The 25,194-nt window shown below is 36.3% G+C and overlaps 3 protein-coding genes across 3 annotated transcripts in view; all 3 read right to left on the reverse strand.

The window, feature by feature from the left end:
- LOC308653702 (peroxisomal bifunctional enzyme-like) overlaps window positions 1-25,194 on the reverse strand; it is a 196,165-nt gene that overhangs the window by 118,658 nt on the left and 52,313 nt on the right. The window lies entirely within an intron of this gene.
- The window catches only part of LOC308652729 (serine/threonine-protein kinase PAK 2-like), a gene marked incomplete at its 3' end in the record, with an annotated part of 268,563 nt that overhangs the window by 73,693 nt on the left and 169,676 nt on the right, over window positions 1-25,194 (reverse strand). The window lies entirely within an intron of this gene.
- Window positions 16,624-25,194, reverse strand: part of LOC308652730 (uncharacterized protein) — a gene marked incomplete at its 5' end in the record, with an annotated part of 30,700 nt that continues 22,129 nt past the window's right edge. The window contains one exon of the mRNA XM_081300753.1: window positions 16,624-16,754. Coding sequence (XP_081156879.1) covers window positions 16,685-16,754 — 70 coding nt within the window. The 3' untranslated portion in view covers window positions 16,624-16,684. The remainder of the gene's footprint in view (window positions 16,755-25,194) is intronic.

Below are 25,194 nucleotides of genomic sequence, written 5' to 3' on the forward strand. Positions count from 1 at the left end.
GCTATAAACACTGATGAGGTTGAAACATTATACTATCCTGTTCTTAGATCTTTTAGACATATACCAAGGAGTGGATAGCTGGATCATATGGTGATTCATTCCTAGTTTTCTGAGGAATCTCCATACTGCTCTTCAGAGTGGTTATACTAATTTTCAGTCCCACCAACATGTGTATCTTTTTCTCTACATTCTCACCAAATCCACTATTATTTGTATTCTTGATAATTATCATTCCGATTGGAGTAAGATATAATCTCAATGTAGTTTTGAGTTGCATTTCCCTAATTTTGACATTAGTATTTCTTTAAAAGGTTCTCAAGTGAGTCCATGGGTAAACAATATTGAGATACAATGGACTAATCTTTAAGGTTTCAACTTTTATGATATAAAATTTAAATTCATTTTTCCTTATTTTGGTTGTAGTCATTAGATCATCAGTTAACTGATGAGTAGATATAAATTTCAAAAAACACATATATTCTCCTTTCATCCTTTGCTGACACTCATGGTTCAGGTGGACCTATACTATAATCTGATTGACGTTCATTGAGGCCAATAATGGAGCAGGCTTCTTCTTCCCTGATCCTTTCACATGGAGGGAGCTCATTTAGTTCAAAACTCCTGTCCCTCTGTCTTTCCTCCCTCTACTAAGAAGAGAGAAAAATGGCTTATTGTTTGGCAAAATTGGAAAGAATAAATCATTTATGCTTCAATCAGCTCCCTCTTTTGCCCTCTTGGTAATAAACCAAGCAAAAAGAACACAAGTTCTAACATTCTCACAGAAAGTATCTTAGTTCAGGCACTATAACAAAGTACCTTAGGCTACGTGGCTTATAAACAACAGAAATTTTCATCTCATCTGAAATTACATAGGGTTGGACTAGATGACCTCTAAAGACCTTTCCAGTTATCACAGGCTATGATTTGTGTTTGCTTTTTAACAGGTAGTTTTTTCAATATGCAGTCACACACATTTGCCTTCCTCTATGGATATGACACATCAAATTAAGACAGTGGCTCTCATCAGAGGATGATTTTGCCACTCACTAGTGAGTATTATTTCTGGAGCAGTGCAATCACTTTCAAGTATGTAAAATCTATTTTCTCCAATTTTGTTCTTATAAGACCTGTGAAAAATATTTAGAAGCCATGCCACTTAGGGTAAAAACCACAGTTCTTATCACACACATATCATAAAAAGGAAAGGAAAAAAATGATCACTGACATGGTAGAATCGAAGAAATTAAAAAAAAATAATATTTGAAAATACAGAACCCAACATGTATTACTTGGCCAAGAAGCAAGTAGATATTAATACAGACTTACTTTCTCCAACCTATCACCCACATAACCTTTCTTGAGAACTTCCTAAAACACAATTCTGATTATGTCTCTCAGTTGGCTTCAAATCCTTCAATGGTTCACAATAACCCTCGCCTTCAAGATGAAAGCCAAATGTTTCGGAAAGTCCTTCTATTTCTTGCTTCCACTCACCTCTCCAGTCTCATGCCCTTTCCTTCATCAACACAGACCCTTCATTCCAGCCATTCTGGACTTCCTGGAGATATTTAAAGTTACCAAGAACTTGTGTTTTATGAAAATGGTAAAAAAAAAAAGAGAGAGAGAGAGAGAGAGAGAGAGAGAGAGAGAGAGAGAGATAAACACAACTTTGCACAATCTTTATTTACAGAACCAGCCTTCAGTTCTCAGGACTGGGGCTACTTCCTTAGGAAATACTACCTCAACCCCAACTCTATTATACAACACCTTGAACTTCTTCACTGCATGTATTACAACTGTTATTTTTAAAATTACTATTCTATTAATCTCTTTCTCCACATAGAGTGTAAACTCCAAGAGAGCAGGAAGTGTGTCTGAGTTTATTATTCAATATGTCCACAATATAGATTATACATTATATATACCTGGCATACAGCTCAAAAAGTGCTTGTCAAGTAAATGTGCCTTCATATCTACAGGCATTGCAGATCTGGAATGATTCCTCCAGTCCCCTTTTCTTCTTTATCTGGCAAATTCTTGCTTTTCTTGAAGACTCAGCTCTAGGAAACCTTCATTCTGGAAGCATTCCTGATGCCCAAAGTCCAAGTTAGGTTCTCCACTTTTGTGGTCACATGTACCATCCTGGATACATTTTGACATGCACATACACTTGACTATAATTTTCATTGTACTGTCTGTTACTCCCACTAGTTCTTTCAGGATGAGTTCTTTAAAGATAAGGACTGTCTTTCATTCTATATGATCCATAGAGGCACATGCCTCACACAGGGCACTAAGCAAATGCTTAAATACATAGGAATATGTATACACTGCATCTGATTATATAGGTTCTCATCTGTCTGCAGAAACTCCTATTGAGTGAAAAAAAAAACTATGAAGGTAAAATAAAGCTTGAAATAAAACCCAGATATTTAAATTACATTTAAAATATTTCAGAAAAGATGGTTACCTAATAAAAGGTTTGTACTCGTCTCATTGTTTTGCTTTAAAGACAATAAAAGTTAAAGCCAATATCAAAACACTAAGTAGAATTTCACAGACAATTAAAATCATGTATAGTTCTAGGAAAACAGAAAAGTTGAACACTGTACATTATGCAAGTTGAGTCATTTTTAAATAATGATATTATCTCAAGTACCACTCTGCCATGGCACCATACCCATAAAAGGATACTAAAACTTAAGAACTCCCCATGCAAAGGACTTTATCCTTTTGTAGACTAATGGAGATAATTCTGTAAATTTCTCCTACTTCCTATGCTGAAAGAGAAGAATTGATTGCAAACGCAAATTCATTTTTCTTAACACATGATCTACCCCTCTAGATTTCTGAAATATTAACTGTGCTTCCAGTGATTTTTAATGCACATAATTAAAACAATATAAAGATGAATGCTTATATAATTTGGCTGGTTCTGTTATAATGACTATGCATTTTCCCTATATCTTATTATTGTAAGGTAGCCTCTCCTCAACCAAGAACATATAAAGTTTTTCAGAAATAAACTTTTAAATAAAAAGTTAATGACCAAGAAAGCATACAAACTTGCAGTTGCAAGATGGATAAGTTCTAGGGACCAAATGGGCAACCATAATGAACAGTTAATAATAATAAATGCTTGAAATATGCTTAAGAGAGTAGATCTTATCACCACACACACTTGATATAGACATATGTCCCCACAAAAAAACGTATGCAAAAGTGTACAGCGGTTTTAATTTCCCAAAACCAGAAAAACAATGCAAACGTCCACCCCAGATGACTGGATAAACAAATTGTAGTACTGCCACATAATGACACAGTAAACCACAAAACAATGAACTATCAATACACTCAAATGGCTGAATCCAAAGACTCTCACAGAAAGTGGATGAAGCTACTTCCACCATGATTCCATTTATATAACATTCTGAAATATTACAAAAAAGTACCCAAAAAAGGTTGCATATTATAGTAACTGCAATATAGTATTGTAACTACATCTCAAAAACATTCTGGGGAAAAAAAAAAAAAACTATGGAGCACAGAAGCGGATCAGCAGTTGCCAGGGCTGGAGTGGGGGTAGGGAATGGCTACAAATGGGGCTTGAAGGAAATCATGTGGGTAAGAGAAATGTTCTTTGATGCTGCAGTGGCTACACAATTACATACATTTCTCCTGAGCCTGCAATGAACACTAAGCCTACTACTATGTCTTATGTACCCCACAATCTTGAGACACCACTGTTCTTTTCAACCCCCTAACCCGCATCTCAACTTTTATTATTCCAGTTCTTCCCTACAAGAAATACTATATCAACTAATTACATACATTCACTAAAATGCACAGACCTATACACCTAAAAATGTGTGAGCTTTATTGTATCTAAGTTACACTCAATAAACATAACTTTTTTAAAAGAGGAAATAAGGATCATGGTAAGTAGAACAAGATGCCCATGAAAAGTGAAGGTAAAAATGATAAATATCTTATAATTCTATAATGTTCAAATTTTCTAAAAAGGTTCAGATGTTATTTTATTCTAAACCTGCTCTTTAACTTAATTTCTTGAATTTAAAAAAATATATCAAAAGAATACAGCAGTGTAAGTTCAAGCTGGCATGGCTAAAAATTCCCACAGCGGATAGTTCTAGACCACTCTTCCAGGTGAAACTGCTTAGAGAACTTGCAGCAAGATGATAAAATGGACATGTGAGTCACATTCTGAAGGCACTGTCTTTTCAGACAAGTGAAATTCAAGGATATGAGAAACAACTGCTATTAAACAGAGTTGTTAATGGCTATTACAAGGAGTGCCAAATAACTTCCCTGGGTGCCTCCACTACGTGAAGCTAGAAAGTAAGGCCTAAGAAATAATACAGAAAACAGTGAGGAGGCTCAGCATTGAGCTTTTGTATGTTTTAGCTCCCCTCATCTTTAAACAACACAAGAAACATATTATTTTCCTTTATAGTAAGGGCATGTATGTTTCTTTGCCTTAATTGGAACATTCACGGGAAAGGGTAGGACTGACTATACATGTGGATCCTAGTGCAAAAATAACAAGCCCCTTGTTCAAAACTGTGTTAGTCATCTTTCCATCACTGTAACAAATGTCCAAGGAAATCAACTTATGAAGAAAAAAGATTTATTTTGGCTCATATGTGGGAAGTCTCGGTTCATTATTGATTCATCCTGTTGCTTTGGGTCTCCAGTGGCACACTAGGGTGGAAGCATTTAGTAGAGCAAAAATGTGTACCTCCTCGCAAGTCAGACTGCGAACAAAGAGAAAGGAAGAGACAAGGGTTTCCTAATCCCCTTTTAGGGAACACCCTCAATGACCCAAAGAACTCCCATTAGGTCTCACCTCTTTGAAAAATTCTACCACCTCCCAGTAGCACCATCCCGGGGACTAAGTCACATAAGCCTACGACAGACACTTAAGATCCAAACTACAGCAAAAACTTATGAAGAATTTCTAGATCAACCAAGAACAAGACCCTTTCTGAATGGGGCCTGTCCAAATGCACAGTTCCATGGCCACAAAAACAGCCTGAGAGAGAAGGTCTGGTCCACTGACAAATTTTAAACGTGCAAGTGTCTCTTTTTTGTTCCCCTGCTGCACTCATCACACAATAAAAATATTAAATATCTTCACATTCTACTCTCCAGAGGAGATTCTGTAGCTTTTAAAAATCCACTTTACTGCCTCAGGAAAGTTCTCTAGGTATCATCATCCATCTTTTCTACCAAATTCCCCAATTCCCTCATCTCATACCCAGGAATATCAGAAACTATCCATCCAGTGCCTCCTGTAGGTTGTCCCTTTTATATGCTCCCACATCATTATGGACTGTCCCTCAAGAATCCCAGGAAGAAAAAGTAAAAAATTTTTTAAATTCACTTTGACATGAGAACTAAAATAAACTAACTCATGTGGGAAGAAATTAGTTAATTCAAAGAGCAGGACTAGGTGCCAGGTGCTACAGCACAGAGCTGTAGCCCCAGCTACCCGGGAGGCTGAGTGGGAAGGACAACATGAGCCTCTAGTTGCAGCCTGCAGCATAGCAAGACCCTGTCTCAAAAACAATAGCTGGGGGCTGGGGTTGTGGCTCAGTGGTAGAGCGCTTGGCTAGCACGTGTGAGGCCCTGGGTTGGAAGGAAGGAAGGAAGGAAGGAAGGAAGGAAGGAAGGAAGGAAGGAAGGAAGTCATTGTGTCCATCTACAATTTAAAAACATTTTTAAAAGTACATTTTAAAACATTTTGTTTTGACATTTGAATGAAAGTGAGCTAACTTGTATGGGAAGTAATTAATCACTTCAAAGAGTAGGACTAAGACAGGAGATAAACAAGAAAGGTCCACTAAAAAGGTAACTGTTGTAAAATGGTAAACTTTTTATAATTTTACCTCAATTTTTAAGGAAAAGTGTAATTAATCTCCAACTCTGTAAGAAGATATTATTATATAAATCAGCTTTAAAAGGGACTAAGATCTAGATACTATTATTTTTAATACCTTTATTTTGCTTATTTATGTGATGCTGAGGATCGAACCCAGGGCCTCACACATGCAAGGCAAGTGCTCTACTGCTGAGCCACAAACCCAGCCCCTAGATAATATTATTTTTAATATCCAAGGAAAGTGACTCCCTCAAAAAGGCAAGTCCATATAATCAATGTGGAAAACATGTAGAGCAGATACACACGCATTAAAAATCTGAGGGGGGGGGCTAGGATGTGGCTCAAGTGGTAGCGTGCCCACCTGGCATGCGCAAGACACTGGGTTCGATCCTCAACACCACATAAAAATAAAATAAAGATATCATGTCCACCTAAAACTAAAAAATAAATAAATATTAAAACAAATCTGAGGGGGATGGGGATATAGATCAGTTGGTAGAGTGCTTGCCTCGCATGTACAAGGCTGTGGGTTCAATCCCCAGCATCACAAAAAAAAAAAGAGAGAGATTGAGAAACAGAATTTATGAGTTAAGGTTATAAGATTTCTAGAAGATTTTCCCCTCAATGTTAGCATAAATGTTTTTCCTAGTATGGTATCAGTAAAATGCAAAACAAACAAACAAACAAAAAAAAAAAAAAACAGCAAAGTGTAAACTTCTTATAACTTTTACACAACTACAAAGCCGAAACTGATTTTCTCATTATAAGAAACCAAACCAGTAAAAATCAAATTAGCAACATTAACTTAAAATAACAAACAATGGTGTGTTTAGACAGTGACTTGAATGACTTGAAATTTTACAAGTACTCTTGGGCACAGAACAGATTCTTAAGAGCGTGTCACCCCTGAGGACTTTAGTGACTACTTTTATAACATAATAAAACATCCAGGGAAAAAGTGAAAAATATCACCAAACCAAATGTTATTCCTCTATGATCCATAAACATATGAAATATAGTTAAGAGTGTAATATTCTTTTTTTTTTAAGAGAAAGTGATAGAGGGAGAGAGAGAGAATTTTTAATATTTATTTTTTAGTTCTCGGCGGACACAACATCTTTGTATGTGGTGCTGAGGATCGAACCCGGGCCGCACGCATGCCAGACGAGCGCGCTACCGCTTGAGCCACATCCCCAGCCCAAGAGTGTAATATTCTTGTTTCTAAAATCTAAGCTGAAATTGGTCTAGATAACCAAAACTATAATGACAATTATGATCATGGTAGTTGCTACAAGGTATTATATTGTTTCTAATTCTCACAATGTATTACCACCAGTTGACAAACCAGTAAACTAGAGGGCTGGGTTATAGCTCTATGGCAGAATGCTTGCTTGAGCACACAAGAGGCCCTAGGTTCAATGCCAGGAACCTCTCTCCTGTCCCACTAAAAACAGTATCCCAGAGCTCAGAGGTTTCTGCTTACTTTATTTAGCAAATGCTACAAATGGTGAATTTTGAGTTTGAGTTTTCTTTCTCCTCTTATGAAAATGAATAGATTTGTATCTGATTAACCTTGAAGGACCCAAGTCCAGAAAAACATAACTTTCCTTGTTTTTGATAATGTTGATAATTTCTTCAGCTTTTCCACTTTTATGCAGATCAGATAAATAGACACCTGGCTAAAATGGGATGGGGCCCAGAACACAGCATCCTATCTATGAATTTTCCAGGTATTGAGCCCTGCCTTTTAGGATAACTTGAAAAGCTCTGAGACAGTTGATCTGTAGCTGCTTTCCTTAGTGGTAATTCCTATCATAGTAAAAAAAAAAAAAAAAAAAAGCATGGGTATTTTCAAAAATATATTCTGCCACTGCACTACCAAAAATAGGACCAATTTACAGTTTTGTGTATTTTTACACAGGTAGAAATATAATTTTAACTATGCTATAAAACAGAGCAACACTATTTTTACACTATCCTTAATAAGGTTGGCCACACTGAACAAGAAATGAATGCTGGGACAGATCTGAACATATGGTATTTTATCAGCAAGTAAAAATAATGTGTTCAGTCATTCAACAACTATTCATTATGTGCCTACTATGTTGATCACAATTTTTAAAATTCTATATGTACTTCAACAAAGTTTCTAAGTATATAAACTGACTCTTGAATTATTTTATTTTACAGGGATGCAATGATTAAATGAGATTAACAACAAAATATCACTTTTACACCCTTTTCAGGGTGAAGGGCTCTCAAAATGGCAGCTGTAGATAAAATGGAAAACTTTCCACGTAGGCTCATCTGTGAACCTGTGATCTTGTTTAAAATGAACCCAAATAAATAAAGAAATTAAGCACAATGATTGTAGCTTTTTAATAAAATATGGAAATAAGTTTCACAGCTTTAGCCACAATTTAACAAATCCAACGGGAAGTATATATCAATTCTATAAAGCATGGCTTTACAAGCTGCTAAGAACTGCTAATAATAACTCTGTTACTCAAATGAAGTTTTATATTACAAAATGAAATTTATAAAATAAAAACATTTTACAGGTAGATTCATTTTAGTGAACATAAAATTGTAATAAAGGAAATAGCTCCTTAATTTAAATATATATATATATTATTTTATGAAAGCATGCAGCAAGACTAAGACAAAATTACATTGACATCCTGGATTTGATTCTGAACCAGAAAAAGCACAAATGAGACAAATGGGGAAGTAAATAAATGTGAATCCTGATTTTTCAATTATTCCCACATTCAATAAACTAATAAAACAAGAACTACAACAAATTCTGACACTGGCCTCTTTTCACTTCAGCACTGATGTTCTGTCCTCCCTAAGGATCTTGGTGCATCCTCTCCCTCTGAATGGACTGCTCTCTCACCCTCCCATCCCACAGTGCTTTACTTACTTAGTTCCCACCTACACCTCAGTCTCAACAGAGCAGCATGTTCTCAAACAAGCCTTCCCCAGGGTCACCCTGCTCCTGTTCTCCATGTCATACCCATGCAGGCTGTATCTTCCTTCTTAACAAAAATAGGTGGTTGTAATTAAATACTTACTGTTGTAACCAGTTATTTAATGTCTACTTCACCTACTAAAAAGGAAGCTCCCAGAAAATAAGTATCATGGCTATTCTCTTCAATGCTGTATTCCCAGCACCTAGCTCAGGACTTTGCATACAGGAAATGCGCCATACAGTATGAAATGGATGACAGGTGGGCTGAGGAAGCTCTTCAGGGTGGCACCAGAAAGAGCCAGCACAAAGAGACGGACATCAGAGATGGACTAGAAAGTAAGCTTCTCAATAGAAGAAATAGCTTACTAATAACACTGTCCGAAGATGGAACCAGTGGCTTTCTAAGCCTCTAAAGAAGCTGCAGCCATTTTGGAAAAAGATATAGGAAAGATACAAAGTAACAGGTTAGTCTCACATGGTTTTTAAGTTTTTCTAATTTTATATTCTAGTTAATACTAGTCATAAGCAATTATGGGACACTCAAATGTTAATTTAAGATTCTGAATTAATAGAAGCATGACTACAGATCTAAGAATATTTCTTTTAAAAGCAGCCACTATAAAATATAGGTAGAACAATGTGACTAACAAGATAGACCCTGCCATTTAACAAAATTAACAATGAGAGGAACTAACCTGTCAACAACTTGGCAGGCAAAATGGGACAAGTACAGTGAAAATGTAAATTGGGGCTGGGGCTGTAGCTCCGTGGCAGAGTGCTTGCCTAGCACACATGAAGCAATGAGTTCAATCCTTGGCACCAGATAAAAAAATAAACAAATAAAATAAAGGCATTCTGTCCTTCTATAATTACAAAAAAAAAATTTTTTTAAAGAAACTGTAAATTGATAAAATTACATACAAGAAAGGGCAATTATTTTTAAAACATGCTAACAATATTAATAATCAAATTTAATCTACTTATTAAGAAGGCAATTTTAGACTTATTGTATTATCAAACTATATTAAAACAAAATAAAATTATAAGAAGTTCATTTCATTCTGACTTAAGAGCATATTATAAAGCAATAGTGATATAACATCCAAAATGTAAAGTCAAAATTATAGGAAACAGATCAAAGCATAAGGAATATTTTCACTATGGTTACACAATTAAAGCTGAGTACTCACTGATATTTTTGGCTTAGAAACCTCTTCAAAGCGAGCAACTAAATATCAGCCAACTCCTCTTCAGTGTGCCACTTGAGATACAATCTCTCATAGAATAATTGACATTTTTTTAAGAACTTGCATTTCCTGGTTTTTATTACCTAGGAAATCATCTCACGTTATATCAATATATTATAAAATGATTCTATAAAATATTTTATTAGGGTTGGGGTGCAGCTTAGTAGTAAAGTGTACACTTAGTATAATATATAAGACCCCTGGGTTCAATCCCCAACAACCCCACCAAAATGTTTTTTTTTTACAAATGTTTATGTTAAAAATAAACATTCTGAAGAAAACTGGTTCTTTAATATAAAAAGCTATAAAACAGTATTTTTCACATAATATTTACTATCATTATTCAAGTATCATAAAATTCATCAAAGAATAAAAATCAGTGGGTTTTAGTATTTTCATAAAATTCTACAAACATCAAAACTGTCTAATTCCAGAACATTTTCATCACTTTAAAAAGAAACTCACATTGAAGAGCAATCCTTCTCTATTCTTTCTTCCCTAGCCTGTGGCAACCACTAGCCAACTTTCTCTCTGTGGATTTGCCTATTCTGGACAATTCATTTAAAATATAGTTTATAGGTTTTTGTGTTGGGCATCTTTCACTTAATATAATGTTTTAGTATATATCAGTACTTTATCCCATTCCATTTTATGGTTAATAGACTACATATAATAGCATACCTTGGTCATCCACTCATTAACTGTTGGATAATGTGGGGAGTTTCCACTTTTTGACAATTATCAATAATCCTGCCATTGATGTATGCGTGCAAGTTTTGTATGGGAATATTTTTCATTTCTCTTGGATTATCCAGTAGTGGTACTACTAAGTCATATGATAACTCTAAGCTTAACATTTGAGTGAACTGCCAAACTGGTTTCCAAACTGTTTGTGTCATTTCATATTCCCACCAGCAATCCATAAGTGCTCCAACTTCTCCACAACCCTATCAACACTTGTGATTCTCTCTTCTTTAGTACTGCCAACATAGTAGACATAAATTGATAACTCAATTGATAAATTGATAACTCACCATGACTCTAAAAAGTAATTTTAAAGTGGCTTGACAATCTAAAAATTTTAATCAAATAAATGACTATCCATCTTGCCCAAAATGATTTTACAAAAATTGTAATTTAACCTGAAAGTTAACCATAAGTCTGTTGACTATGTAGTAATTCCTCAAAGTTCTGAATGGAGGTGCTTGGCAATCAACAAAAAGTAACCGACAAAAAGAGACAATGTCATCTTTTACAACAGTTTGCCTTAAGTCTGATATCTAGTTCAATAAAGAACTAATATATTTATTGCCTTTTATTATACTGAATTCATATGTACATGTATTCACATTCCATGGATACTTTACCACTGAGCTAAGTCCCCAACACTTTTTTTTTTTTTTTAAATATTTATTTATTTATTTTTAGTTCTCGGCGGACACAACATCTTTGTTTGTATGTGGTGCTGGGGATCGAACCCGGGCCGCACGCATGCCAGGCGAGCGCGCTACCGCTTGAGCCACATCCCCAGCCCCTCCCCAACACTTTTTATTTTTAATTTTGAGACAGGCTTTCACTAAATTGCTTAGCACCTCACTGAGTTGCTAAGGCTGGCCTTGAACCAAGATCCTACTGCCTCAGCCTCCCAAGTCACTGGGATTACAGGCGTGTGCTGCCACACCCAGTCTATAACAGGAATTCTAAAATAGACTTGCCTGACCAGAAGATATAGCAGGCAACCTAAGTGTCCCACTGAAATTACTAAAAATTGCTGGAAAACTTTTAGTATTCTGCACTACATTGATGATCTGGGGTGGGGGGAGTAAGGAATATTTAGTAAAACACATTTAAAGATAGAAGGTAGAAACTTCGTGAATCAAGATTAAAAGTGAACATGGTGTTCACTTTGAGGATATTTGTTTGGATAGGTAAACTTTTTAGCCTTGATATCTATGGCGTTTTGGTAGCTCAGAATTCAGAAGACAAAGCTTTGGGCCTACCAAAGATAGTCTAAAAGGAAACTCTCCCAAAACTTGGTATTAATGTAAAGATATACAAGAAATAAACCTACTCCTACAGGGGTTTTACATGTCTTGAACTCAGGATGTGAAAAAAGAGGGGGAAATGTAATTCATAAATAAAAGGTGTCTCCTTCAATAGGTTTCAGTCAAACTTCACCTTTCTAAGCAGTCCAAACATGTCAAGCTATTTGTTTAGCTCAAAGCAATTCTGCACTAATAGTGCACTCAGGCTTCTAGCAAAAGCAAATCCTATCTACAGAATTCCCAAAGGGTAATATTTCAAGAAACAAGAATTCACAGTTAAAAATCTCAAAATATGCAAACGAGCAAGTCACACAGTAAAATACAGTAGCATCAGATCAGCAAAGCTTCAAATATTGAAACTATCAAAAACAGAATACAAAATAAGCACATTCATCATGTTTAAAGAAATAAAAGGAATTAGAACAAGTGGGTGAAAACAAGTAACTATGAAAAATGAGCAGGTTCTTTTCAAAATGACTATCTGAAAAAGAACCAAACAGAAGATCTACAATACACTACACAAAAGGGCAGGCACCGTGGTGCGTGGCTGTCATCCCAGCTGCTTGGAAGGCTGAGAAGGAGGGATCATTTGAGTCCACAGTCCCAGACCAACCTGGGCAATAAAGTGAGACCACTGTCTCTTAAAGAGAAGGAAGATAAAAAACTCAATGAGTTAATTTAATGGCAGATTCAACCTAGATGAACTGAGTAAACTAAACGCCATGTCTGAAAAAATTGTCCAGAGTGTATTAGAAGTGACAAAGGGATTCATAATCAAAACAGAGGTCTAAAGATATGGATGATAAAGTGAAATTTCATAACACACACCTAATGAGAGTTCCAGATGTGAGAATTAGGGAAAGAACAATATTTGAAGAGTGAGTGGTCATGTATTTTTTAAATTAATGAAAGACATCAATTCAGACTGAAGAATCTCAATGAATCTGAAACAGGATAAGTAAAAAGAATTCCACATCTAAACATGGTGATATGTAGGGCTGGGGTTGTAGCTCAGCGGTAGAGCACTTGCCTAGCAAACGTGAGGCACTGGGTTTGATCCTCAGCATCACATAAATATTTAAGTAAATAAACAAAATAAAGGTACTGGGTCTATCTACAATCATAAATAAAAAATTAAAAACAAAATCAAACAACAACAACAAAAGAGAGAGAGAGAAAGACAGGCAGACAGACTACCTTAAGGGCAGTTAAAGAGAAAAAGAGGTGGATAACCCTGAAAGGAATGTCAGTTGACAGCTAGCTTCTCCACAGCAACAAGGAAATCCAGAAGACTACGGCTGATGTCTCCACTTCACTGGAAGACTATAATCAGTGAAAATATCTCAGAAGAATGGAGGTAAAACAAATAGGTTCAACTTCACTGATAATACAAGAAAGGTAAAAATAAAACTACACTGACAGACTATTTCCCCTGTAACGTGGCAAAATCTCAAAAACCTGGCAACATGCCCTACTGGGGAAGCATACCAAGGAACCAGTCATTGTTATATGTTACTGGTGGGAGGACAAATTGTACAACCCAATCAACACTTGGCAATACCTAACACACTGACACATACGTTAATTCTCTAACACAGCAACCAGGTGCTAGGACTTTAAAGACACGCTTCCAAAGAATACAACACACGGGGCTGGGGTTGTGGCTCAGCAATAGAGCTCTCACCTAACACATGCAAGGCACTGGGTTTGATCCTCAGCACCACATAAAAATAAAAAAGAAAGGTATTATGTCCAACTATAACTAAAAAAAATATATTGAAAAAAAGAATAGAACATGAGAAACAAACAAAATGTCCAGCAATAAGAGATTGGTTAAAAATCTACTGCATATATATGCAACAAAGTACCATACAAGCATAAAGAAATGAGAAGGATCTCTATAAATAGATATGAAGTGATTTTTAGGATATACTGTCTAATGAAAAAAAAATCACGAGGCAAAAAATACTATAGTATGACTAGCTTTTAAGAAACACAGGGAGCACTGGAGCTATGGCTCAGTGGTAGAGCACTTGCCTCGCACATGTGAGGTACCGGGTTCAATCCTCAGCACCACATAAAAATAAATAAATAAAATATTATTTAAAAAAGGAAACATGAACATGTTTAGGCACATATATATGTACGTTATGCACATACAATTTATATAATTTTGCAAAAAGAAACAATAAAAACAAAATTAATCAAAATCATATCTAGAAGAGGTGAATGAGAATCAAGTAGAAGTACAGAAATACAACTGAACTTTGTCAGTATTCTTTTTATGTACATTGACTTTTTTGTTTGTTTGGTACCAGGGATTGAACTCAGGGGCTCTCAACCACTCAGTCACATCCTCGGCCCTTTTTGTATTTTTTTATTTAGAGATAGGATCTCACTGAGTTTCTTAGGGCCTGGCCTAGTTGCTGAGGCTGGCTTTGAACTTGTGATCCTCCTGCCTTAGCCTCCAGAGCCACTGGGATTACAGGCGTGTGCCACTGCACCCAGCTATGTACGTTGACTTCTTAACCACAAATTTTTTTATATATTCAAAATTAACAGTCAAAAGGGTGGAGGCTAGTACTTTCAGGAAGATGGAGTGGACATACTTTTCCCTATTCCTTCCCACTAAGCATAATTAAATATCATTAAATATGAAGCAAAACAGAAAAAGACAGTGAAAGGCAGACAGAAGATGCCTGACCCACTAGAAACCTTGGAGCCAAAGAAACCACCAACCCAATGACAGGGAGTTCCCAGGGCTTATTTTATTGGTGTTTGTCTCCCTTTATGTATCCCAGACACCTGTGAAGAGCTGTCAACCAGGAAATACCAATGGAGCAGAAAAAAGCAGCCCCAACACATCTCTTTCTAGCCAACAGGAAAGGAACAACCTAAAATAACAGAAAACTTTTAGATGATAACTCCTCAGCGCCAGTCAACCATCAGAGGAAAAAAACAACTGTATATCCCCCTAATTCATGCCAGCAAAGCCTGGAGATCGGAGGCGGAAGGGTAAGCTGATTTCCACCCTGAAATGTTCTGATGAGGTACTTCAACACCTTACCCTGGAGGTGCCTGAGGCCTAGTGAAAAGTCAGGACTTCATGGTAAACAGGCCTCACCCATGGTGTTGGGGAAGACCTAAAAGAGAGCAATAGCTCCCACTCCCACCCAGCGGTAAGAAGGAGTCACACACCCAGAGTACCAAAGGGAGCCGAGTGTGAAGTCTGGATTCTACGTCCATCTGGCAGTAATGAGTCTGACACGCTCCTTCTCCTGCCAGAATGGTGTGCCTCTTTTTTTTTTTTTTTTAAAGCCACTAAAAATACCAGGTTTAAATAAGACCCAGAGTCCCATAATATAATCCAAAAATGTCTGGGTTTTAATTGTAAATCATTTGTCTCAGCAAGAAACCAGGAAGAATTCAAATGGAATAAAAAATAACAATCAACAGATGTCAAAACTGTGATGACAGAAATGGTCAGAACTATCTGACAATGAATCAACCATAATAATAAAAAAAAAAAATGCTTCGGTGAACAACTATAAGTATGCTCAAAACAAAGGAAGACATAAAAGCCTCAGAAGAGAAACAGTCTCTGGAGAGAAACAGAATAAAGAGCCATATAAAAATACAATAACTAAAAAATATAATACCAAAATAAATACAATAATACCAAATAAATCACAGTGACAGGCTTGCAAATGAAGTTTTACTGAATTAAAAATGGAGCAACAGAAATCACCCAATTTAAACAAATAAAGAGAAAGTATACTTAAAAGAAAAAAAGGAAGAGCCTTAGGGACCAAGCATGTATGATTTTTTAAAAATCTAATATCCATTGTTTTATTTTTTATTCTAATTTGTTATATATGACAGCAGAATGCATTACAATTCATATTACACATATAGAGCACAATTTTTCATATCTCTAGTTGTACACAAAGTATATTCACACCATTTGTGTCTTCATTCGTGTACTTTGGATAATGATGTCCATCACATTCCACCATCATTTCTAACCCCTGCCCCCTCCCTTCTCCTCCCACCTCTCTGCCCTATCTAGAGTTCTTCTACTCCTCCCATGCTCCCTCTCCCTACCCTACTATGAATCAGCCTCCTTATATCAGAGAAAACATTTGGCATTTAGTTTTGGGGGATTGGCTAACTTTGCTTAGCATTATATTCTCCAACTCCATCCATTTACCTGCAAATGCCATGATTTTATTCTCTTTTATGGCTGAGTAATATTCCATTGTGAATTTACACCACATTTTTTAATCCATTCATCTACTGAGGGGCATCTAGGTTGGTTCCACAGTTTAGCTATTGTGAATTCATTTTACTGGGGTCCTGAAATGAACCATTGGTATTTCCTGGCTGACAGGAAGAAATGAAAAAAGAAGAAAAATGAAGAAAAAAAATAAAATGGCAGAAAAGGGGCAGTGCTGCAGAAGCACCTGAAGAAACAAAGGCTGAAAACTCCCCAAAGTTAGCCAGGAACATAATAAACCTACAGAGTCAAGAAGCTGAACCAGGACAATGCAGAGAAATCCAAGCCAGTGTTCATCATGTGCAGATTTCTGAAAATTAAAGAAAAAGAACAAATCTTAAAAGAAGCCAAAGGAAAACAGAACCTTATCTATAAGAGGAAAGCAATTCAAATGACAACGGATTTCTCATCATAGGCCAAAAGAAGTGGCACAGGTCCCCACTTTTCTGCCCCCCTACCCCACCAAGTGCTGAAAGTAAAAAAAAAAAAAAAATGCAGAACCATATACCCACCAAAAACATCTTCAGGAATAAAACAGAAATCTTAACATTCTGAGATGAAGGAAAGCTAAGAGAATTTGCCACAACCAGATCTATTATAAAAGAATAGCTAAAAGAAGTTTTCTTTAGAAAAGGAACAGAAAAGAAAGAATTTTGAAAAATCAGGAAAATAGAAGAAGACAAAAGGATAGATACTTTCCTTTTCTTCTTGAATTTAGTGAATTACATTTGACAGTTAAAACAGAAACTATAACCCTGTCTATAGGGTTCTAAATACAGAATTAACATATTAAGATTATATTTTAAGTGGAGGAAGCCAAAAGGACATGAAGGTAGGTGTGATTCCTATACTTAGTTAAAAGTAGTCAAAACTATGATATTATATATACATATTGTAATACCCATAGCAACCCCTAAAAAGTTATACAAAGAGGACACTCAAAATATTACAGATAAATCCTAATGGAATTGCAAAAAGAATGTTAAAGTAACTCCTGGGGAAATAGGAAAAAGAAAACAGAAATGAAAAAGAATAAAAATAAAGAAACAAAAAATAAAATGGCAGGCCTAATCCCTAACATATCAATTACATTAAATGTAAATGGTTTACATACATCAAATAAAAGACAGATTGACAGTGACTTAAAAAAGCATGACAGACTTTATGCTACATAGAAGAAAATCACTCCCTATTTAACAGTATGGAAGGATAAAAATAAAAGGAAAAGATAGGTCATGCAAGTATTAACAAAAGAAAGCAAGTGTGGTTCTTTTAATATCAGATAAAGTGGACTTCACTTTAGAGCAAATACAATTACCAGAAACGGAGAAATTAGATAATGACAAATGGGTCAATCTTACAAGAACACATAACAATCCTAAAATATGTATGTACTAAACAAAAGAAATGCAAATGTAGGTCCAGCAAAGACCATAGACTTGAAAGGACAGATCCACAACTGGTTGGAGACATCCACACCCCTCTTTCAATCACCAACAGAACATATAGACAAAAAATAAAGATGTAGACAACCCCAATGAATAAACAAAGAGACACACAGAGAACACTTCACCCAATAATAGCAGAATACCCATTCTTTCCAAGTGTTCGTGACACTCAGTCCATACCTTGGGCCATAAAAAATCCTCAACCATGTCATAAAAATTAAAATCATACAACACGGAATCAAACTAGAAATTAATTCACAGAAAGATAACAGGAAAATATCCAAACACCTGGAAACTAAACTACACCTTCAAAATCCATGGGTCAAAAAGTCAGTCTCATGGGAAATCAAAAAAGATACAGTGAACCGAATGAAAATGAAAATAAAACACATCAAAATTCATTTGCAGCTAAAGCAGTGCTGAAGGGAATTTTATATTAACAAATGCATACTGTAGAAAAAAAAAAGAAAACGTCTCAAGTCAGTAATCTAAGCTCCCACCTCATGATCTGAGCTATAAAAAGCAGCTTTCAAAATAAATCCAAATGGAGAAGGAAAGGCATAATAAAAATTAGAACAGAACTCAAAGATGGTAGACAGAAAAACAATAGAGACAATCAATGAAACAAGCAGCTGGTTCTTGGAAAAGGTCAACAAAAATGAAAAGCCTCTAGCAAGAATAAAGACAAAACACACAAGTTACCAAAACCAGGAATTAAGCAGAGGATATCACCAGACACATTAAAAACATCAAGAGCCTAACCAGGAAATACTACGAACAACTAACTCCACACAAAAGGATGACAACTTAGAAAGAAATGAAACAACTCCTTTAAAAATGCATACTACCATAATTCATTGTTAGTAACTCATTGGTAATAATGAATAGCCTTATAATCATTGAGGAAACTGAATATGTTTCAATTGAACTGATTTTTTTTTTTTGTAGTTGTAGATGGACAGGATGCCTTTACTTTATTTGTTCGTTTTTTTTTTTTTTTTTTTAATGCGGTATTGAGGATCGAACCCAGTGCCTCAAGCATGCTAGGCAAGCACTCTGCTGCTAAGCTACAGCACCAGCCCATGAATTGAATTTTAAACTCAAAAAAAAAAAAAAAAAAAACTTCCAGGTCCATATGGTTTCACTGGAGGTTTCTATTAAGCATGTAAAGAAAAGTTCATATCAAGTCTACACATTTTTATCCAGAAATTCTGAAAGGAAAAACTTTCCAATTCATTGTATGAAGGTAGTATTAGTATGATACCAATTCAGACAAAGACAGTACAAAAAACAACTGACCATTGCTACTCAGGAATACAAACACAAAAATCCTTAAACTATTAGCAAACAGAATTCAGCAATACCTAAAAAGAATTATATAGCATAATAAAATGGGGTTCATTTCAGGAATGTGAGTCTGGTTCAATATTTGAAAATAAACCAATATAACTCACCATATTAATAGGCTACTGAGAAAAAATTACAGATCACATCAACTGATACAGAAAAAGCATTTGAAAATTTAATACCTATTCACAACAGAAAAAAAGAAAAACCTCTCAGAATAGGAACAGAAGGGAAGTTCCTCAACTTGAAAAAGAACATCTACAAAAAGCTTACTGCTGCCATTACACTTAAAAGTGAAAGATTCAGGGCTTTCCTCCTGAGATGGGGGGAAAAGGAACAAACACATTCTCTCACCACTCCTATTAAACCCAGGGCTAGAAGTTCTCGCCAGTGTAATACAACAAGAAAAGGCAGGGTGCAGGAAGGCATACAGATCTGAAAGCAAAAACTCAAACCATCCCTGTTTTAAAATGGAAGCCTGTCACTGTAGAAAATCCAATGGAATTTATTTGAAAATTTAAAAACCCTCCTAAAACTAAAAAGGTACCTCAGCAAGGTCACAGGATCAAAAGAGAATACAGGAAGTAAATTGGATTTTTACATGCTGGCCATGAACCAGGACTGAAAATGTAAAAACATTTACAATCATTCAAAAAATTTAAATGTTTATGCAAAATTCTAACAAAACGTGTAGGACTCATATGCTAAAAGCTATATAATACTGACGAAAAACATAGACATCTATAATTGATACACAGATTTACTGTGATTCCTATCAAAATACCAGCAAGTTATTTTTATATAGATTTAGTCAAGATTATTCTAGAATTCATACGGAAAGGCAAAGGGACTAGAATAGCTAAAGTAATTCTGAAAAACAGAAGTGGAAAGAATCAGTTCACCCCATATAAAGATTTCTTATACTGTGCAGCTATATCAGACTATGATATTACAGCAGAGGAGACACACAAGTCACTGGAATATGATAGAAAGTCTATAAATAGACCCATAGGATATTATTTTTGACAAAGGCACCAAAGCAATTTAATAGAGGAAAGCAGCCTTTTATTCCATGGGGCTGGAGCAAATGAACACCTACATGCAAAAAAGTGAACTTTGGTCTATGTCACCCACTTCATGCAAAAATTAACTCAAAATGGATTGTGGGGTTAAATGTAAAACTTAAAATTGTAGGACTTTTAGGAAAAATGAGAAAATCTTTGAGCTCTCAAGCTTGGCAAGAATTCTTAAAAGCACCAAAGGCACAATCCATCGAAGGAAAATAAAAAACATCTGTTATGGTGTGTAATTCTTTTTATGTATTGCTGAATTCTATTTGCTATTAGTTTGTTTAGGATTTTTACATCTGTATTCATGAGTAATGTTGGTCGATAGTTCTTCGTACTATTTTGTCTGGGTTTGGTATCAGAGTAATACAAGCTTCATACAATGAATTGGAAAGAAGAGAACAAAAGACATGAAGAGACATTTCACTCAGGATGACATACAAGTAGCATACAAGCACATGAACACCAGCCAATAAATAAATGAAAATTAAATCTCAAACAAGGCATCAGTACACACTTTTTGACTGAACATCCAATACAGTCACTCTGATGATTAGATTTTAGTGAAATGTAATCATCAGAGTGACTGTATTGGAAGATAGGGCCTCTGAAAGATGATAAGGTTATGAAAGTGGAATGCTCATGAATGGGATTGGTGCCCTTCTGAAAGAGAAGCCAGGGTGCTCTTTAGCCTTTTTTCCTCTTCGCTATTAAACTTACACTGATAAATCGGCAATCTACAACCAGGAAGATGACCCTCTATGTCAGTACCTGGAGACTGGGCTATCAACCTCCATGACAAGTTTATAAGAAATAAATGTCTTCCAGTGGCTCGGGAGGCGGAGGCAGGAGGATCTTGAGTTCAAAGCCAAACTCAGCAATGGCTAGGCACTTAGCAACTCAGTGAGACTCTGTCTCTAAATAAAATACAAAATAGGGCTGGGGAGTGGCTCAGTGGTCAAGTGCCCCTGAGTTCAATCCCTGGTACCACCCCCCCAAAAGAAATAAACTTCTAGTTTATAAGCACAAAATATGGAATTGTGTTATAGTAACCCAAACTAAGAGAACACCCAAGAGAACAGCTAAGACAACAACTGTGACTACACCAAAGGCTGGCAGGATGTGATGAGGAAAGTGGACCACTCACACAGGTGTGAGTGAGTAGGAGTGGTACAGTTCCTCTGCAAATATTAAACATGTAACTACCATACAACCCAGCAGTTACATCCATGGACATTTATCCAGGAGAAAAGAAGTCACACAGAAAAAATGTACATGAATATTTACATTTTTTTGTATTAAAACTGGAAATAATTTAAACGTCCTTCAATGGGTGAATGGCTGAACAAACTGTGGTGTGTGTAAACCATGGAAAGCTAGTCAGCAGTGAAAAGAAACTAGGGGGGCCGGAGCGGCTCTCCCACTCAGAAAAACCATGTCACTTTACGGAGTGTGACTTTCACTTACCCTTTCAATAAATCTGTGATTTGCCTGTTTCTAAGAAAGAAACAAAGAAAAACAAATAAACAAACCATTGTACACTCAGCAACCTGGATGGACCTCCAAGGAGTCATGGTGAGTGACAAAAGACAATCATGAAAGATTACATCCTATGTGTGTCCATGTTTATGCATTCTGGAAATAAAACTATAGAAATGGAGAACAGTTTAGGGATTGCCAGGGACTGAGGAGGGGTTGGGGCCAGAGAAGAAGCATGTGTGGCTCTAGAAGGCCAGCATGAGCCATCCCTGTCCTTTATCCTGACTGCACCAATGTCACCTTCCTGGACATGGTACAGTACTATAGCTTTGCAAGATGTTACCACTGGAGAACTGGATAAAGGGTACTTAGGACCTCTTTTATACTATTTCTCAAGACTGCAGTGAAGCTACAATTATCTCGAAATAAAAGTTTCACTGAAAGAAAATCTAGCAATTGATCAGAATGAGAAACAAGAAGAAGACCATTAGGAAACAGACATGCAATTCAACAAACAGCCAAGCTCAGTGCTCTTTCACTACACCTCCCTTCTAGGATTCCATCTGAAGACAAAGGCATGCAAGGAATCTTAAACTTTAGTCACCTGTTTGTTGTTGGTGGTGGTACCGATATAGTAATTTCTAAACTCTCTTGTGTGCAGCTGAGCACAGAAGGAATGAGTAAATAGGATAATGTACTGGAAAGCAGGGTTTAATAACAGAGAAAGGAGGTACATGCAGGCATTAAGGAAAGATGAAGGACACCCGACGATGCAACAGCATCCAGTGGAAACAAGCACACCCAGAGACCAGATGATGGTTTTTCTCACCGTTTCTCACAAAAAAAGAACCTGGGATTCTCAGAAAAATACCAGCTTTCTGATCTGGGGCAGGGAATTATTAGATAAGCCTGGACAAACCTGCTGTGCCAGAAAACTGGGAAGTGATCAACAAACAAGAAGACTTGTGAAAAGGACAGATGCAGATGCCAGCTTGAAGGAAGGCTCCCTGCCCAAACCTAAGGCAGTTGAGCACCGAAAAGAATTATAACATTTGATTATGTATGATGCACCAGACAAAAAAAAAAAAACACTTTACAATAACAATTAAAATGAAGGTAAAGAAGAGAAACTCCTCCTCAGAGAGAAGGTGCCATTGGATGGCAGTAGGAATGACATATTTAGATCACTAAATGACACATGCAAGGACCTCCAGTCAATGCCAAAATCACGGTGTAAGTTGGGTGGGGAGGGCGGGGGCTGCAGCTCAGTGTCAGAGCACTTCCCAAGCATGTGTGAGGCACTGGGATGATCCTTAGCACCACATAAATATAAACAAATAAGCCAGGTGCAGTGGGGCACACCTGTAATCCCAGCAGCTTGGAGGTTGAGGCAGGAGGATCGCAAGTTCAAAGCCAGCCTCAGCAATGGTGAGGCACTAAGCAATTCAGTGAGACCCTGTCTCTAAATAAAATACAAAATAAGGCTGGGGATGTGGCTCAGTGGTTGAGTGTCCCTGAGTTCAATCCCTGATACTGAAAAAAAAAATTAAATAAGCAAATAAAATTAAGGCATTCCGTCTATTTTACAACTACAAATTTTTTTCTTGTTTTTTTTTTTTTTTTTTTTTGTGGCACTAAGGATTGAACAGGGCCTTGTGCATGTGAGGCAAGCACTCTACCAACTGAGCTATATCCCCAGCCCCATAAAAGAAACTTTTTAAAAAAGTTGGTTAGGGAACAGGATATCCAATGTCAAAGTATCACCAACCACACAAATTACTTTTTAAAAACAAAATATCACCATAATTTTAAAAAGAAGAAACAAAAGGGAAGAGATAGATCTGCCTACAACGGGCAACCTGGCAGTAACCACCTCAGCAGCTGCGGTAGTGGAGCACCTGACATCCTGTGTCTTTTCTCGTGACACTGACAAGGTCACCTATGCAGCAACCTGACAAAATTTTAACCAAAATCTAATCATGAGGAGACAATCAGGCAAATTTGTAATATGGGCATTCTATAGATACTTAACAGGGACTCTTCAAAAAATTCAATGTCTTTGGGCTGGGGATGTGGCTCAATCGGTAGCGTGCTTGCCTGGCATTCACGGGGCGCTGGGTTCGATCCTCAGCACCACATAAAAATAAAATAAAGATGTTGTGTCCACCGAAAACTAAAAAATAAATATTAAAAAATTCTTTCTCTCTCTTTCTCTCTCTCTCTAAAAAAGAAAATTCAATGCCATAAAAAAAGTAACATTGTTTCAGAATGACTAAAGGAGACTAAAATAAACATATGTGACTCTGGATGGCACCCAGGATTAAAAAAAAAAAAAGTCAGTCAGTCATAACAGTCATTTTGTGTGCTTTTGTGTCCTTCAATTTATTCAGTTTTCTTGCTTCTATATAACTCTAAGGATAATCACAATACTTTGAGGCTGACATTATTATTATCGCCATATTGAAAATGAGGAAACTGCCAGGGGTGATGGCACACACCCATAAACCCAGCTACTCGGGAGGCTGAGGCAGAAGGATCACAAGTTCGAGGCCAGCCTGCACAACTTAGCAACAGTGTGTCTGAAAATAAAAAGGACTGGGATATAGCTCAGTGATAAAGTACCCCTGTGTTTCAATTCCCAGTTGTGGAAAGAAAAAGGAAGGAAGAAAAAGGGAGAGAGAGGAAATTCAAAGACAGATTTAAGTAATTTCCCAAATTACATAACTAGAAAATGGGAAGAGCTATGATGGAAACACAAAGTCCAACTCAAGAGCCTGCCACAAGGACGCTACATTGTCCACTACTTTGCTTATATATTCTTAACCCTGGAAAGTAGGGTTTTTACTCCTGTTTTATAGAAAGGAACACTGAAGCTGAGAGAGGTTAAGAAGACTGTCCAGGGTCACAATGCTGAGAGGTAGAAGGACCATGATTAAGACAGGTGTGTCTGACATCAAAGCTCTTGTTCTTTCTAGGAAAACTCTGCCTTCCACGGTGTATGTATAAACCATATGTTCGTTTTCAAAAAAAGCTCATTTATGAGACATATGTCAAAGGCATTCCTAGGTTTATCTGAAATCAATATTACTTAATTTCTCTAGAAATACTCTTTCCTATAATCAATGAGATGCTATAACACGAAAGAACAAACTTAAATGAAATGAAGGTTTTGTAATGTAATAAATTACCACAGAAAGGCCCTCAAAAGCCATCTGGTTCAAGTCTCAGTTCAACAGGCCTGCAAGTGACAATTCAAATGTCTGTATGCAATCTAATCCCAAAAAAGGTTTGCACCTAAAAGTTAGGAATTATTTGAGGATATGACATGACGGAAGCTTCATGCTATACAATATATTTTTGCCTATTTTTTAAAAAAGTATCATTGTACATTATCAAACTTGTGGGTGTG

The sequence above is a fragment of the Spermophilus citellus genome, assembly GCF_964194105.1.
Source record: "Spermophilus citellus genome assembly, chromosome: 7".
NCBI classification, from domain to species: domain Eukaryota; kingdom Metazoa; phylum Chordata; class Mammalia; order Rodentia; family Sciuridae; genus Spermophilus; species Spermophilus citellus.